Source organism: Anser brachyrhynchus (assembly GCF_964034855.1).
Source record: "Anser brachyrhynchus genome assembly, chromosome: 5".
NCBI classification, from domain to species: domain Eukaryota; kingdom Metazoa; phylum Chordata; class Aves; order Anseriformes; family Anatidae; genus Anser; species Anser brachyrhynchus.
Genome location: NC_137699.1, coordinates 58692603 through 58709761, shown reverse-complemented (window position 1 = coordinate 58709761; position 17159 = coordinate 58692603). Strand labels below are relative to the sequence as shown.

At 37.8% G+C, this 17159-nt stretch overlaps 1 protein-coding gene across 11 annotated transcripts in view; it reads right to left on the bottom strand.

Annotated features, from left to right (window-relative positions):
• Window positions 1-9286, bottom strand: part of ESR2 (estrogen receptor 2) — a 51399-nt gene extending 42113 nt beyond the window's left edge. For 4 of the 11 annotated variants that reach the window (XM_080594010.1, XM_080594008.1, XM_080594014.1 and 1 more), the window contains exon 1: window positions 3266-3553. Coding sequence is in view for 1 of the 11 variants with exons in the window: in XM_080594007.1 (XP_080450133.1) it covers window positions 8327-8404 (78 nt within the window). In the remaining 10 variants the exon portion in view is untranslated. Of the gene's footprint in view, window positions 1-3265; window positions 3554-6051; window positions 6166-7194; window positions 7635-7778; window positions 8067-8326 lie in introns of those variants that run through there. The other 7 variants (XM_080594009.1, XM_080594011.1, XM_080594003.1 and 4 more) reach the window with 5 other exon arrangements.
• Window positions 9287-17159: the final 7873 nt, after the last annotated feature.

Here is a 17159-nt window from a genome sequence, read left to right as displayed (position 1 = left end):
GGAATGCCCCATAACCCACTTTCTCCTACCCCAAATAAAAACACTTCTTACTGTGATTTTTTCTACACATTACTACGCAAATTACTTATGCTGTAAGACTAACATACATAACAGAAGAGTCTGTTTCACTATTGTGTCTGCCCAAGAAAAATGTGCCACATGCAAGATGCTTTTTCCATCACTGGCAGGCAGGCAGCCACTGAAGCTCTGAAGTTGCACTTTGCTTTGGGAGACACCGAGAGACTTGTTTCATTTGCATGACTATTACAGCAAGGAGGGTCCAGTTTGCATCTTGCTCTACTCAGTATGCAAACAAAATAGGTCATAAATAAACTCACAGTTGCCTTAGATTTTACTGTACAAACTTTTGCCTTTTTAGTCATAAAACAAATAAACAACTGTTTCTGTAATCGGACAGAAATGAAATCTATGTAAGAATACATGTGAAAAATAGTACAGTTTTAGCTTTTTTTTCTGGTTTTAGCTATGGCTCAATATTGTTTCTGCACTGGAATTCATGTAAAATAGTAGTTCAGTTGTATTGATTTTGCTATGGACCTTCACATTAACAGAAGATACAAAACTAAACATTTTTGTACCTGCAATTTTATTCTTTCTTTAAAAAAAGAAAAAAGAAAAAAAAAAAGAAAAAAGTTATCGCAACATAGTTATTTAATACCCAATTTTACTGGCTTAAAGACTTACAACTGCCTGAGAAATTGGCAGTTATGCCATAACTTTTCTTCACTAATTTATTGAAATAGCACAGAAATCAAGATGTTGTTTATTCTTGACTTTGCAAGCTGTGACACACCGTTCTAATGCTGCATGGAATCCCAAATCAGGTATCTTTAGCATTATCCACAGGTAACAAAAGGTTTTGTATATATTTTAGTTCTTCAAAGGGAAAAAAAATGTTCAAATTTGTCTCATAATTGAACTGGACATGAATAATTGCCTTTTACTCGTCTGTGATTAAAATCCTGGCTCAGCTGAGTTAGTCAGTTTTGTTGTTTATTCACACAGGTGGACATTTGTCCAACATATTAATCAAGACAAAACTTGAATGCCTTCCTAGTCTTGTTAAAATGAATTCTGAAAAATCACCCTGGGATTTCTGTTCTCTGAGCTTCATATTTCCTGTCTCTGGAGGAATGGACCAAAAAACTCTTCCATGTGAATATTTCCTGCTGCTAGCAAAAGCACGATGCAGATAACTGAAGAAAAGCACAATAACAGAGTGGTTTTAAATTCTATTCATCTCCCTGGATCACCATGCTTTTTCACCGTACATCCTACTTGTACCTTCAAGTCAATATTCTAGAACCAGAACTAAAACTCAGTGTATTTGAAAAGATCATATAGTAATATGGCTTGATAGTGTTTTTAATTAATATCCTTTAATCCAATCATTATCACAGCATCATCATAAAAACTCAGTGTCTGACTCTTACTGAAGGCAATTCTGCAACTGCAGTATTTTTAGACTGTCTCTAAAACTATGGCAATTTTCTTCCTGTGACATTTTAGGTTTATCAGGTTATCAACAAACAAATTCAGTGGGATAAAAAAAATAATTTTTCTGGTTCTACTTTCTCCAGCAATACTTGAAACTCAGATAAGCTAACCGGTTCTCATAATTTACAGCATTTCAGAAATTAACAGTAAAGAAGCATCAGTTTTAGCCCATCCCTTCAGGTCTAAGATTTTTATTGTTATTTTTCCTTTAAAAGTCTGAGGAAGCTGAACTGTTCACTTACACAGCTACCAGTCTGAGAATAGAGACACTACAGCTGTCTTCCTCTAACACTGTGTTACAGTCACTGTGTTTGCAACGTGTAAGTTACATCTTTTTTAAAAAAGAAATAGGAAAGTTAAGAAAGGAAAGAAAAAAATAGGATAAGGGACAGAGGGGTGATTCTATGTTTAAATTTTGTTCACAAACTTATGAAGGAATTTTGATAAAGTTGTGAAATAGCAAATAGAAGTTCTAAAGCTTTAAATTAGAAATCAAAAATGTATTTGTTGTTTCAGTAAAGGCACTGTACTTCTGTCTTAGATTTCTTCCCTTCTTGGAGAAGCAACAGATGAGCAAGGAATTTCAAGGATACGGATGAGGAAATAAATAGCTGCTAATTCCCAGCACGTCAGAATCAAATGCTAAATGACTTTATGTTCAAAAGGGGCTCCTCATGCAACTTGTAAACATATCAATACTTTCACTGCATATAAAAGATATGGTGCATCATTCCCCATATGACAAAACTGAACCTTTTACCCAAAAGGTATAGGACATTTACCAGCCACTCCAAGTTCTAAATTACATTATTTGCTGTATATCTCATTTCCCCTTCAGTTTGAAAGGTATTTCATCCAGCAAAACTTCACTTTTAAATGTTCGAGATAAAGTAACCAGACCATTCCTGTCATTGCTAGACAAAAATCTTTACTAGTATTCAGGCAGTGGCTCTGATGGATTTGATTAAGATGTATGCATATGCTGTCCTACCTTCAGTTATTGTTAAATAACATATATATACATATATATGTGTATATATATATATATATTAGCATTTCCAAAAGCAAACTTAAGGAAAAGATTTGTAACTGCTTGTTTAATTAGGAAGATGCTTTTCAAAACTGAATTTTCTTCTAAAAGGTTGGAAACTTACATCAGTGACTTTAACATGGGAAAACTACCTAGATAGACACAACCGTTGTAAGAACAAAACCTAAGACATTCATCAGTGTGATACCTGGAATCTAAAGAGCCTGATTCAAAGTCCAGTCAAGTCAAAGAGGAAACTTCTAATAACTCCAATTTGCTTTGGATCAGGCCCTAAAAATACTATGATGCTAAGAACTGGCTTTTACCATTTATTAGCATATTCATCTGTGCAGTTTTTCAGAACCTTAAAACAGAAATAACCACTAATAAATGTTCAAAAACATTCCTTCTGCTTTTAGTGCAGCAATTCTATGCTAATTATCTTCTTAAGCCAAGGTACTAAGATACAGCAAACTTCTACAATTTTCTTTGCATCCTTAAAAGAATTTTAAAACACAAACCTGTTGAAAGATCATTTAATCTGCATAAACTGTTAGACTTTAAGAACAAATGTGTTCTGAACTAAACAAAAACTCTTAATATTCTAGCTACCCCATTTCACTTATAAAGTTTATTGTTCATAAATCCAGTGCCTATCGATTGCAGAGCTTTGGCAACATTGAAAATAATAAATATTTCATTCAATATAGCACGTACCTGATTGACACTGAATAGGGTTTCTGCTCTTTATAAATGTTCTGACAGCATTACATGTCAGCAAGGTTTTCACATAGCAATTCTGGATTTGTTTTCCTTCTTTCCTTTATCTCAGATTCTAAAGCAGCTGTGCTCACCACCACTTAGTCATCAGATCTCAAATATGAATCTTTTCAAAGCAATGTGATGCCAGCTCATCAGTGCAAGATTACACAGATACTATCAGTGTTTCCTTTCCCTGTGAAGGCAAGACCTAAACAGAAGTTCCTCCTCCTCCTTTCTGACATAACAAGCTTCTGAATTTGTCGTTCACTGCAGTTAAAGCTCTTATATTACTGAACCATTTTATAAGCCAACCATTCCCATATTTAGCACAGAAATATGAATGATTAACTAACCAGCAATTCTGAAAGCAAATACTGACATTTAAAAAACCTAAATCAAACTTTTTTTTTTTTGATTGAAATCTTTGTCACAGGAAAACCTTAAATATAACTAACATTCACTCTGAACCAGCAACATATTCATCTTAGACATTTCGGACAACATCATTAATAAATTACTTTGGTAATGTTTTTAAACACCAGATGCATGCATACACTTTTTTTTTTTGTTTTTATTTTTATTTTTTAAATGTAACTACATTCTTTTTCATACAAACCAAATTAACTAGCAATCATATAAAATGCTGTCTTTATTTTATCAACTTAACATTTATTTACAAAAAGGAAAATAAATTTGAAGACACACAGTAAGGTCCAGTTCTCAATTATACATTGGGATTGCTTTCAAAATGCTTGATTAGTTGCACAGCATTAACCTTATCTACTCTAGGGAAGCTGATGTGCTTGTAAATTTGTTTGGATAAGGCATCATGTTATTCTTGCATTTTAGATCCAAAAAATACCTCCAAGTATACATGACTTTCTGAATCTTTCATCTGAATTGGGAGGTTTGACTATCATCAACCCATGGAGATGAAATAGTCCTGACACCTTTGCTATCAACAGCTTCCCTGCAAGCTCAGCCAGGACCAAGCCTAGACAGTATTACTCTCCACTCAGTCAGCCATTCCCATAATTACTTCATGTTAATGCAGTTTTTTTTAGCATTAGATTTGCCTTTCTACCTTGTTTCTATGTCCTTTTCCTTGAGCCTCCCCATCTCCTCTCATTACTATTTTGCAGGTCCAAACACAGCTGGTTTTAATCTGAAATTCCCTTTGTTTTTAACTGATAAAGTATTTTGCAAGCTACAGGGGATTCAAATCCCTACTGCCAGCTCTTTTTAATTATTCTTATATAGCTTCAAACCAGTGTCTATGCAATCCTACTTGTCCCTGTGGTAGCCCTTAAATGCTGTTTAAGGATAGGATCATGTTCCCTATCATCCTCAATACTGATGGCATAGGAATCTAAAGGTTTACTGCTACGTACTACAGAAGTACAGTTCAGTTATTTATTCCCCTCAGGCCCTGGCACAGCCCCTAAACTACCCACACCAGGCCCTGATCCTGCAAGTCTCTTTACTTTAAATATTGGTCCTTGCCAAAGCTCCCCTCTATTTTTAGTAACTACCCTTTCACCTCTTTTGCGGGACATCAGAGATTCTACTGCTAAAGGGCCCTTACTTCCCCTGAAGGGATAACAAAAACTTTAAAAACCAGGGAGCACAGAGCGTACAGTACTCATTGCACCTCCAGGGTTCAGGCAGCCATCAGCAGAAGTTGTATACAAAGGACATCAGTGGGCTCAAGATTATCTACATGGCTGCCTTCTCCCCAGGAATTCAACTACTGAAACAGACCACTGCCTTTCTTTGGGTAAGCCTACAATAAACCACAGCAGTCCCTGTCATCGGTCACCTTAGAGCACACCGGGTTCTGTACAAAACCATTCTGTATTCACCTACAGTAACTTCAAGATGTGTTAGCAGCCATATCTAAGAATTAATGTACACGTTCTCTCTAGCCAAACATACATTTAGAGGGGAAAAGGAGAACAAGGCATGCACATGCCAAACATTAGGAGCATCTTCAGGTAGCTACTTGCGAACTGTATTTCTGTTCTCTGTTCAGATCTTCTCTCAGTTGGGAGCCACATCTATTCTGGGTAATAAAAGCAAAAACCTTCAATCAAGGCAAATTAAGATTTTATTAACAATGTTATGTGTTAGATAACCAGATGGAATAAAGATTTGCTAGGTGAATGATCAGGAACAAGTTGTCATTAGGCAGTAGAAAAAGAAAAAAGTCTCCTTCTCTCTATGTATATAAAGTATATTAACGTTTCCTAAAACAATATAAAATTAGAAGGTCTTCAATTAATGTATTTTATTGGTAGATTTGGAGGGGGGGAGATAATGGGAGGGGCAGTCTCAAGACAGGAGTTTCTGTGCATAGGAAGAGATGATTAGACACTGAGCTACAACGGTTTGCAACTGGAGCAGCACCTGTCTACCAGACATGTGGAGCAACTCTGAGGAGCCTTGAGACAGTACACAAGGCAAAAATAATCCAAATAAGATGTAGCTCAGCATGGTATGCTCCCCTGTGTTTACAAGTGCGTGAAGAAGAATACATTAATGTCAATAGATTCAAATGCAGTTCCCTTAGTCAAAGGTGTTGTAGCGAATAAAATGGGTAAATTTACCTGCTTGACAACCCAGGCCTACCATTGATGACTGGATAAATTCTGTATTTTCCCAGATACAAGGAGTTACATACATCATTATCACCCTAAAATAATTCAAGGCTGAGCAACTGCTAGGACCATAGGAGGACTTACCATGGCAATTGGGCTTGCCTTTGCCTGCAAACTCCCCCAGTAAAGCACCAACTTTTCTTCTCAGCATTCCTACTATATTTAGCACCCCAGGTCTTTCAGTCACAACTTGGCTTCCTAGCAAATTCACATGATATAAGCAATTTAAAAGTGGTTTGACTTGAGGATTCACCTAACAAAGAATCTTTTCACCACCGCCCACAAGTTTTAAAGCTGTTATAGTAAAAGGATAACACCGAAGGAGGAGTGAAGAAAAACGGCCAGAACAGAGCTGCAGAAGGAATCTTTTTCGGACAATGTTCATTAGTGGTTACATTTTCTCGTATGCCTATTATTGAATTACTGTGGCAATTTCCTCAAGGACACCAGTTGATAGCAGTGAAAAAAGGCTACACAACTTCATTATGGTATCTTACATATCCATACAAAGAAGTAAACTATAATGAAAAGAAGGATGCAATATTGAAATTTGCAGAAATAATCATCATAATTATGCTTAGAAGAATTTGAAGGAAACTTCAAAAAGGCAAAAGGTTATATTCTCCTCATCACCTGTGAGCATCCAGTGGGTGAATGCCTTACTTTGTTACCATGGCTTCCACCCCAGTACCATACACTTAATTCCCTAAATATTCTGATAGAAAAGAGAAATTGTTATCACAAGAGAAGGTTTATTTCTACTCCACACAGAAAAACTTCCTTGAAGAATTATTTTTTTACTACCTCTAGAAACACCAGCTTTACATACAGCCATCGGGTTCACAGCACCTCCAAATCCTATAAAAACTGGAGCCACAATACTAGATCTTCTTGAGGTTCCTGGTTTCAAGCTGACCAGGGACACGCCTGGATACTGAGAGGCTGTGTGCAAAGGCTGTCCCCCTACTATCACAGCTCAAACTCCTTTCTGCTCTCATTTAGGTCTTTCCATATACAGTGCCCAGCCATGACTTATGATCTTAAAGTGTATTCCTGTCCCTTAGAGGCCTGGGCCTTGAGTATGCTCAGTAGAACATGTCCGTTAGGACTTGTCCTGAAGTAGGAATTAAGTTATTCTAAATAAATACCAGATTTATTCTGAGATCCTAGCTTCCTTGCTGATGCTATAGAGGAGGCAATTCTGCTCCCCCAAAATGAAGAATAGACCTTGTTTCCCCAGCCTTTCCGCTTCCAAAGAGAACATACAAAAGATAGTCTTTAGAGATGCTAGAAACCATATCCTTTCCATAACATGATCTCTTTCTTGCCCATATACAACCATGGAGAGATCACATGAGAGGATTTTGTTTTTTAATATCTGGGAGATAAAAGTCCATTTCCCTTTCTGCCTTTTCAACCCCTTACTATTAGCAATTCCTCTTCATTTAACCTAGCTCCAGGTTGGATGAGGTTTTCAGCAACATGGTCTAGTGGAACATGCCCCACCACATGGCAGGGGATTGGAATTAGATGACCTTTAAGGTCCCTTCCAACCCAAACTATTTTGTGATTATAGGATTTATTATACTAGACAAGTTCAGGAAAAAAAAAAAAAAGAAGACGACTTTCAGTCTTACAGTGTAGGATCCCTTAAAGAAGGGTAGCTTTCCATAAAGCCACACAGAATCAGCAAAGAAATTTAATTACCTTTAGGTAGATGATATTAAGTGAGAACCATGCAATTACAGAAGATGATAACTGCTTTGAAGGACATGACCAATGTCATACACCCGTTTATTAGATCAACTCACCCTAATGAATGATCATTACCTTCTTTTTTGCTGATTTCACGAGAAAATAGGCAACGGGGAAAAAAAGAATAGTTGGGCAAGATAGAAAAAGGCCTACTAGCTCAAAGTAACCACTAATGAAGTAGCTTTGGTATAAGGATGAAATGTAATTGGTCACACCTACTGCTCTTCAATAGTTTTTCAACAAACATCAAGAGCAGCTGTCCTTAATTCAGAGTCTCTTTTACAATGCAACTAATATACTCAAGCAAACTGAAATATACTTTCTTTTCTCAGCAGACAACCTGAATCTAACTAGAAAAGCAAAGTTCAAGATGCAGAAGATTCTGCCAGTGGGAGAACAAGAGAAGAGGGAGAGTTACAAAGCCAGCTGAAGTGGCTGAAAGATTTCCAAAGTATTTACAGCAATTGAAGCAACTGAGGTTTATTCTTTGATCAATACAGACACTTAAAAACAACTTGCCCTTTAAGGAGTCTGTTTAAAAAGAAATAAAACCACCACAACACCACAGTATGAAAAGAGAAGCAAGAGTTTTCAGCAACATTACCACAAAGAAGCAGATACAAAAGGCAGTGACTCTTCCCAAGGATCTTTTTAATTCATTGTTTTCAGAATCAGACTTCATTTTGCAGCAAGTTTTAGTTCAACCTCCCCTTTAGAAATAATCAGTCTTCGATGGCAGCAGTTCCTGGCTGAGGTCAGATTGGGTCATCTTCACTTGTCTGACAGCTCGCTGCCATCACCAACAGCAGAGTCTCTCCCTTGCTTTCTCAGGACCTCACGGTCCCTACCTGTTCCTTGTGCTGGTTGTGGAGCTCACCAGATCCAGTGTAAGTCACTTCAACTTGGGAACTTCACAGAAAGCTATCCCAGCAAAAGGAAAGGGATGGAGAGAGGGAAACTTTTCCTTCTTTCTTTCATCTCACTGCCAGGCTAATATGTTAAATCTGCTCTTGAGAGGTCAGACAAAAGGCAAAGAAAGAGATAGGGCTGTACAAGCTGGAGAGGGAGGGGGAAACACTACTCCTTTGCATAACTGCTCCTTTGCCTGACTGCAAACTCTTAGATCTGATCAGTTTTCTTCCTGCAAGGACAACTTCTGCCTACAACTGGATAAAATTAAAGGATAAAATTAGATTCAAGTCAGGCCACACTTTGTGTAGGAATCCCATCATCCCAAGCTGTGGAGCAATCAGCCTCCTACTCAAACTCATTAAGAGCCATCAAGTATCCCTCTTTCCCTTGGCTCCCAAGCATATCCTCTCTTGCCACCTGAGGAAATAAAACTACAAATAAGATCTAGCAAGAAAGCAGGACAATGGGCAGCAGAAGCGAGCATGAAGTGTCAGAAAAATAACATTAGAATATTTTCTAGATCTTGGAAATCCCTGTTGCCACCTTGTGCTGATGAGTTGATCTCTCACAGCACACTCCTGCACTCACTTCAATTCCATTTCACTCTACACTAGCCTTCTCCCACTTCTCACACCACATCTTTTTCACACCTTCCATGACCTATACCCACCCCCCACCCTCCCAACAGAAGTGCCTTTCTCCTTCTATTCCCATTGCCCCGTAGCACAGAGAAGAGAATCAGGTTAAAATTCGGATGGTGGGAAAAAATTAAAACAAACAAACAAAGGAAGTTATGACTTTCTCAAAGAAACCTAAAAATAGAATAATTCTAACTTCAAACAGTTCTCCATAATAAATGCCATAATAAAATGGGAACACCATATTTAGTGGGGTCAAGAAACAACAGCATCTTATGCAGGGCTGCATTTTGATGGGTTTAAGACTGAGTGCAAATTATGACTGCTTCTTCCTGTCTTGTAATGTAAATCAGACAGACTGGAGCACCCTGAAGGAGAACCAGCCCATGTGAGAAGGTGCAAGTAGGCTGTGCCATGCATGCTCCCTTTGAGTCAATGGCCCAACTATGGTGCTGCTAATGACCACTGTAGAGATGTTTTTTGACTAAGCTAGATTAAATTATTCCAAAATTCAGTCTTGCAAATTCCTTCCTCCTCCTAGCTTGGGGTTTATTCAATTTTCTTTTAAGACTGAATAAGCTGTAGGCTCAACACTGTTTCAACAACAGAAATAACACTAAAACAATGCTCCCTTCTTCCTTCTTGTTTCACGCGAAGAGGAAGAAAAGAAAGGCTTCTTAGCAGCTTCAGTCACATGCAGAGGAGCAATGGGGCATATCTTTTGTATGCCTTGCAGTGCAACAGATACGATGCCAAGTTCTTGTGAAAGACAGGAGGGTACTGCTAAGAGATGCAAGAGCCAATATTATTCTGTACTAAGCAGCACTGAGCCCACCCTTGATCTGGCCTACTGCACTAGCAACCAAGGTCACCTCAGCCAAATATCCCGCAGCTTCTGAAATCAAAAATCTATTTTTTGACGTGTGCAAAGTATATCAGTCTCTCTTTATCTGTCAGAAAACCTATCCAACATAGTAGGCAAGGTTTGGCAAGGTTTACAACACAGAATCAAGAACCAGAAGGGATAATGATACAAATCCAGGCTATCAGAATAAAGGATTTGCAGACATGGACTTTTCTTCACTTTCTATTAATAACGCAAGAATTGCTCTGCAGACCTAGGTAGATCCTACAGGCAGCAATGTGCTCCTGTTACAACTGAGAATGAAACTAATTCTCATAAATCCTCAAGATCCTTTTAAAAAAAAAGATTTGCTGACAACTGCTCTTAAACAAATATAAGCAGCTGCTGTAAATTATATGTTTATTTAAATTGTATTAGTAAAAAACTATCAAAAAAAAGATTCAGTGATAACTCTAGCAAGGTTCATGTCTATAACTTTTGTTAGATTCTTCCTGACAGTCTAAACAGCAACTCACATGAAGGCTTGCTAATGAAGTTTGCCAAATTTTAGTTGTGTAGGTTGAAGTTTGTGACATAAGGTAGCTGTATCACATCTAATTTTCATAAAAACAAACAAACAAACAATAAAACACCCTTAGGTCTTTGAACCAGAGTAGGAAGAAAGGCTAAAAGAAAGGTACATTGCTGTTTTACAGTGAAGCTTTAATATTGGGGTGCTCGAGTGCAGAAACAGAACAATTTGTAAGGGATTAAATTCCTGCTGTGAGGATATGATTTCTATATTCTCCCAGGAAAGTAGCTCCAAATTTTCAACCAAGATAACCCTTGAGGGATGGAGGAGCTAGTATATTCCAAGACTAAACAGGTTTGCTCTGTAATCCAGAATTGCTAGGAATTTAGGCACCATTTTAAATGCAAGAATGCTTTAAATGTAATAGGAGTTTTGAGAAAATCCTCTGCCAATGTCTTGGCACAGATCTTGTTCTTTTCTCCTGTTATCTTGCTAAAGAAAAGAAAATGGGGAAAAAGGAAGTAGCAGAGTCTGATTTGCTTGAATTGTTGAAAAGAAAAAACAAAACACTTTCAAAAAGAAGCTATAAACCCGAAGAAGATCTGTCTATCCATTGAGAGGATCAACAAAGATAATAATCTGGAGGACTGACTAAGTTTCACACTTACTTTGTTGAACCCTTCCCTGTCTGTTGCCTGTTTTCTCAAAGCTGGATAGATTGGATTTAGATTTCCTACTCAGAGGGCCAATAGCAGTGGGGAAAGAGACAAGCAGCATATAAGCCACTGGTCCACTCCACCTTAAAAAGCTTGCCTAGCACTAGATAATAAACTGTCAGAATAAAATCCAGTCTTCAGAGTCTTTTGTTTTAACTATTGTATCCTTTTTTTTTGTTTGTTTGTTTTTTCTTCCTCAGAAGCTGCCTGTTTCCTTTGCTGCTTAGCATGATAACTTGATGAGGCCATACAGTTGAGCCAAATGCCTCTTTCAGCACTCGTCTCTCACTCATTCCTGGAGCACAGTTCAGAGAGAGGAGATCTACGTGGCTCAGTACAGCATTAGGAAGTTAAATACAGAAGGTACACAGCATCTAAGTGAAGACTGTACCAGTAAGCTCGGTTCAAGGAATTCCTAACACACCTGATGTTTTTAACCTAAGTGCTCATTAAACAGTTTTGTTGTAGGAGTTTATGGTCAACCTCTGTTCTAAGCCTTTATACTATCTGGGGTCTGCAGTCATTTCTCTTTGACAGAAACATACTATTTACTTACAGAACTCATTTAAAACACCACTTCTCTGATCCAAGTGGCAATCAGAACAGTTCTTTTTATTCTTTCTGAAATATTCTCCACAAAAAAACTCCACGAAATGTTTGTTTTTCTCTCCCTCTCATGCAAGAAGCACTTCTTGTTTTAGTTGCCTCTTTCATTACTCACTTTTAAACACACCCACCCACAAGCAGATCAAAACCTGCCAGCTTGTTCTTCCATTCCGAGTGGTCTCAGAAGTATCTTCCCATGTTTCAATTACTGTTAAACAAAGGGGCATATCATTGTTCCCACTTTCAGCCAGAATGGAAGGCAACCAGCATTCCCATCAGTTTCAAGGAGATTTTTACCCAGTCTTGAAGGATGTGAAAAGCAATAAGCAACAATGGTTAGTTTTCAAAGGGCAGCTTCCATCTAAAAGTCCAATAATGCAGAGTGCACTTGAAAGGATCAGGGCCTGGACGTGTAAAATCAGCACCCAAAATTGAGAGAAACTTTTGACATTTTAACCTTAATCTCTTTCTGTCAATTTCCTCATCTACAAGATGAAGGACAGAGCTCTGAGAGATCCTCATATGAAACCAGGAGACAGAAAGAAAGATAGGAAAGGACATTCACAAAATCCACAGGACTGTGAACAGTGGAAACAGCAGAGACAGCAGTCATTTACTTCTGCTGCACTAGTTGTGAATGTAATAAAGAGGGTGTTAGGGAACTGTAACCGTGGCTCTAGTTGAGTGCAAACAGCATCGCTACTCCTTTCCCAAAGTTGTTTTATCTTGAATAGCCAACAAGAAAAAAAAAATCAAGAATATTAGGGACATCTCACCAATTAATTTTCAATTTTGTCAGTTTCTGCCTGGGCAGCATTATGAGGAGATGCAGCGACAGTGATGGTAGGTGTTATGAAGGAATGAAGGAATAGAACAGAACAATCCCTAGAGACCCATGCCTGAACAAATTTAACATATAAAACAATTGCTCTGTTAAAGTATTCCATGCAGACAAAAACTTTGCAACACGCAAACTAAAGACATCTGCCTGGTTTGTCTCTTCTGAGAGATTTAGAGAGAAAAGTCAGAAGTGTGTCTATACAAAGACACGGTCAAAAGAAACAAGGTATAAAAATACATCCAACCTAAGGCTAAGAGGGAAATTGCCAAGAAGACAATACCTGTGTCCACTGCCTGAAGAAGAAAGAAAAGCATCAGAAATGGATTAGGGGATAAGGGGATACAAGGATAAAAGACAAAGATATTAATTGGGTTTCCTTGCCTTGCCTTGCCTTGCCTTCCGCTTCCCCTTCCCCTTCCGCTTCCGCTTCCCCTTCCCCTTCCCCTTTCCCTTCCCTTTCCCCTTCCCCATTCCTATTCCTATTCCTTTCTTCCCATGCCACTTCTTTAGTTCAGTGACAAAATTCTGCATGATTGCAGGTCCACTGGAGAAGAGCCTGGACCATGTAGACAAAAGCTTTACCCATTTCTTACAAGGGTGATCCATATGAGATGAAAGCAGAGGATAAATTTTAACTTCCTGGCAAGAAGCAAAGGTAAGCAGGGATCTGCATTTCATGATCTTTCACCTCAGTTTCTCACATCTCTCATAGGATGGCACTAGAGGGACGCCACAGAACAAACCTGAACTAGGATCAATATTCACAAGCACTCATTCTTGCTTTTAGAAGTTAAGCTTACGTACACTACTCCTTTAAGTACATACATTCGGAATAGCTAAACAGGGTTACTAGGAGCTGTGAAGCCTTAACAGTGATAGCATTTAGGACAAATGAAGTAGATTCATAGAGAAGAAGGAGGATAGACGGGGACTGTGGTTCATGTTACAGAACAGAAAAGCAGCTGCAGTTATCTGGATATCCTGACTGAGTGGAAGTCACCCGTCTCCTTGGACTGCAAATAAAATCTAGAAAGAAAAGTAGTCTGCAGCCTGTTGCATCTTTACCGTGTTGATTTCTGCTTCAAGCAAACACTATCTGTTAGAAGATCGTGTTTAGGGAGTTTCAGAGATGCAAATGCAAGATTGCCTTATTCCCTCTCTCTTTTGCCTCCTTGCTCACTATTGAAACATCAGCAGGTGCAAGAACCAGGAGATCTTTATTTGTCACTTGCTCAATTGCATTTGTTGCTGGGTAATGCACTAGTCACTAATCCAGACAAGAACCCACGCCAGGGCTAGCAAGCCTCAAGGAGACTCCAGCAGGCTGAGGCAGCAGACATTTCCACTGAACGCTTTGAAAGATGTGAGGTTATCTTTGGTAACCACTCCTCAAGGCTTATGACTACTGTGGAAGTACCAGGAGGAACTGACTGAATACTGCTGGTTAATCCGCTCTCCTACAAATGTTAAACTAGATTTTTTATTTTTTTTTAGTGTGTTCAGCGCTGAAAGAAGAGCTAGTAACTCTGAAGCTGGCAGATTTCTATATGATGTATTTGTGACATTCAAATTATTTCTGCCAATACCTTTTGCAGTCTTGGAAGAAAAAGAAGGCCAGCACAATGAAGGATGCTTTTGTGTAATTTACATTGTTAGTTTCTGGTTGATACTTAAAGTATTTCTTGCACAGGTACTGTATATTCTGCATTGCTGACCAGCAAATTGCATTCAGAATCTAATTTATTAAATGGTTTCTTCTGTCAGGAGAATGTTCTTAGTGTAATAGTGATATTTTATCCTGTCAAAAAAATGATTAAGCTAAAATATCTCGGTAAATACCTTAAACTACCCAATAACATCAAAAATTGAAGATGTACAAAGGCTACCCTATTACTCAGGAAACTACTAAATTTTCAGGTAACAGAACTCATTTTCTGCTTGAATGAGTAATCAAGGAAATATCATTTTCTTCTATAGTGATCATGGTATAAGGCACAGCCTAAGGACAGGAGCATAAAATGGTCTATTACATTTTCTTTATTAGAATTAGAAAATCATTTTCAAAACTATTTCTCTGGTGGTTTTTTGTTTTTGTTTCTGATTTTTGTTTGTGTGTGTGTGTGGTGTTTTTTTTTTTTTCTAGGAAACGAACCTCCTTTCTAGATGTTTTTATGCCCTGTCCCCAAATTCAAAGCAGTATGAAAGCGTCTCTTGGTGGAAGGACATGGTCTCTCTGAGAAGTTCCATCCTTGCTGAAGTCAGTGTATGTCTTGCCATAAGCTTTAACATGGCCAGGATCTCTAATTCTGTATGGGATTAAACTGCAGGAAAATTAATATCCAAAATCCAGAATCATCCCTAGACTTCATTGATGAGGCTTTATTTTAACTCTCTGCCAAAAATCATAGAATCATGGAATGGTTTAGGTTGGAAAGGAGCTTAACATCTAGTCCAACCAACATCAGGATGTGTTTCCTGGTTCTTCTCTGTTGTTCGGATGTACAATCCCTTTCCCTGCTGAATCCAGTTTAAAGATGAATTTAATTTAAAATAACCAAAGCAGAGCAAGCATAAACAGCATATTTAGGCTATGAGCAGCTAAATGTCCTGAAACTTGTTAGCTGAGCTCACTGAGACCTAACAGATATAATCACCACAAGAGTTTTTGATTTGAAGGCTTCTTGTAGACTAATTCTGTGTCTCATGGAAACTAAAACCAACTCGGGGTTGCCAGAGGTCTGCTAAGAGCAGTCCCAGCAGTGCCAACTATCTCACCCTTGGCTCCACATGCTTGCCAAGATCCACCCATGTCACAGGGTGAGTATCTCAAGTATGGAGCGATGTTATGCCACTCTTGTTAGTGAAACAGCCTTGATTAAACATGCCTTCCAGAGTTGGGATGTACTACCGACATATATAATCAGAAACATATCAGCTTGAATGTGACCAAAAAGTTGCAAAAATATTTCCCCGCAGAAGTCACAGTTCCTAGATTTGGGGAAACAAGATGTTTTACCACGACATAGCACGCAGTAAGATTTGTGTTGCCTACTATTTCCTGAGTTGCATTCCTCCTTCCCTTTTGCTTCCCTTTTTGGTAAGAAAAAATAAAATAACTGACAAAATAGACCTAATTTTCACCTGACTCCAACTAGCATTCCTTTTGATTTTGATTTCGTTTTAGTGCCTTATAATTTTCTACTGGATTGGGTTACTAGGACAATTTATAAAAATATAATCAGAAAAGCAAAGTGTAAGTACTTTCTTTGTTCTAAAATATCAGATGATTAATATACATATAAATTTGTTTGAATAACCGTCTAACGTATGAGTGTTTGTTCACGGCCTATAAGAGATCCTAAAACATTCCACATAGTTTGTAATACCTAGATTTCTCTGAAGCTATGTTTAAGGCAGATTCCGTAATAAAAATGCATTCCCACTGAATAAGAAGGTAATAGCTATGAATGATAAGTGAGAGCATGCCTATAGTCTATTACTTCCTGTTTTTCATTCCTTCTTCTAGTTATAGACTTGAAGTTCGTTGGTATATTTAGAATTACAGCAACTGGATGTTCTTCATCCAGCAGGTCATGTTCCTCAAAGTATCATGAAGACAGTGTGGCACAGACAGGAAAGGTACTGAACATTTTGTTTCTTATTATGAGAAAGAAAATTTTCCTCCTGAACACTTGGAACAACTTTGATCTCCTACAATTATCATTATTGAACTGCACCTGAAGATGCGCCCAACTTAACAATAAGGCTGCCTAAAACATAACATTAAACATAGGTCTGTATGCGTATATACATACATATTTAGGTATTTTACACTTCCTTCAACATGTAGTTCAACATATATTATAAATACAGTTCTGGAAGGACAAAGTGAAGCCAAAAACATCCACATAGATGTTTGCCAAATTTTTTTTTGGGGTGGCAACTGGTCACTTGTGATCATTTCTTCTTCTACTTGCTGTTCAGATACAATGGAGTCATGAGAGTGTGCAGATAAATAGGTAAGAGAAGGAGGTGATGTGTTTTTTCTGAATATTGTTCAGTCTTTTAACATCCAGCCTCCAAAAGGAAGCTTTGCAGTTTAAGAGGAACTCAATTAGGGGACCAAATGCAATAAACAAGTAAGTAAAAGGAATATACTTCAAAATAAACCTGTGAATCTACGTGTATATGAAATTAGCATTCCATCAAATAAAAAACCATCCTGCTCACACTTTGTACTTTAAATGGCTTAAATGAATATTCCACATTTAATATGCTTTGAACTGGATATTTTTTAAATTTGTCACAAATAGAAAGAACACAATTATTAATGAATACATTACATTAA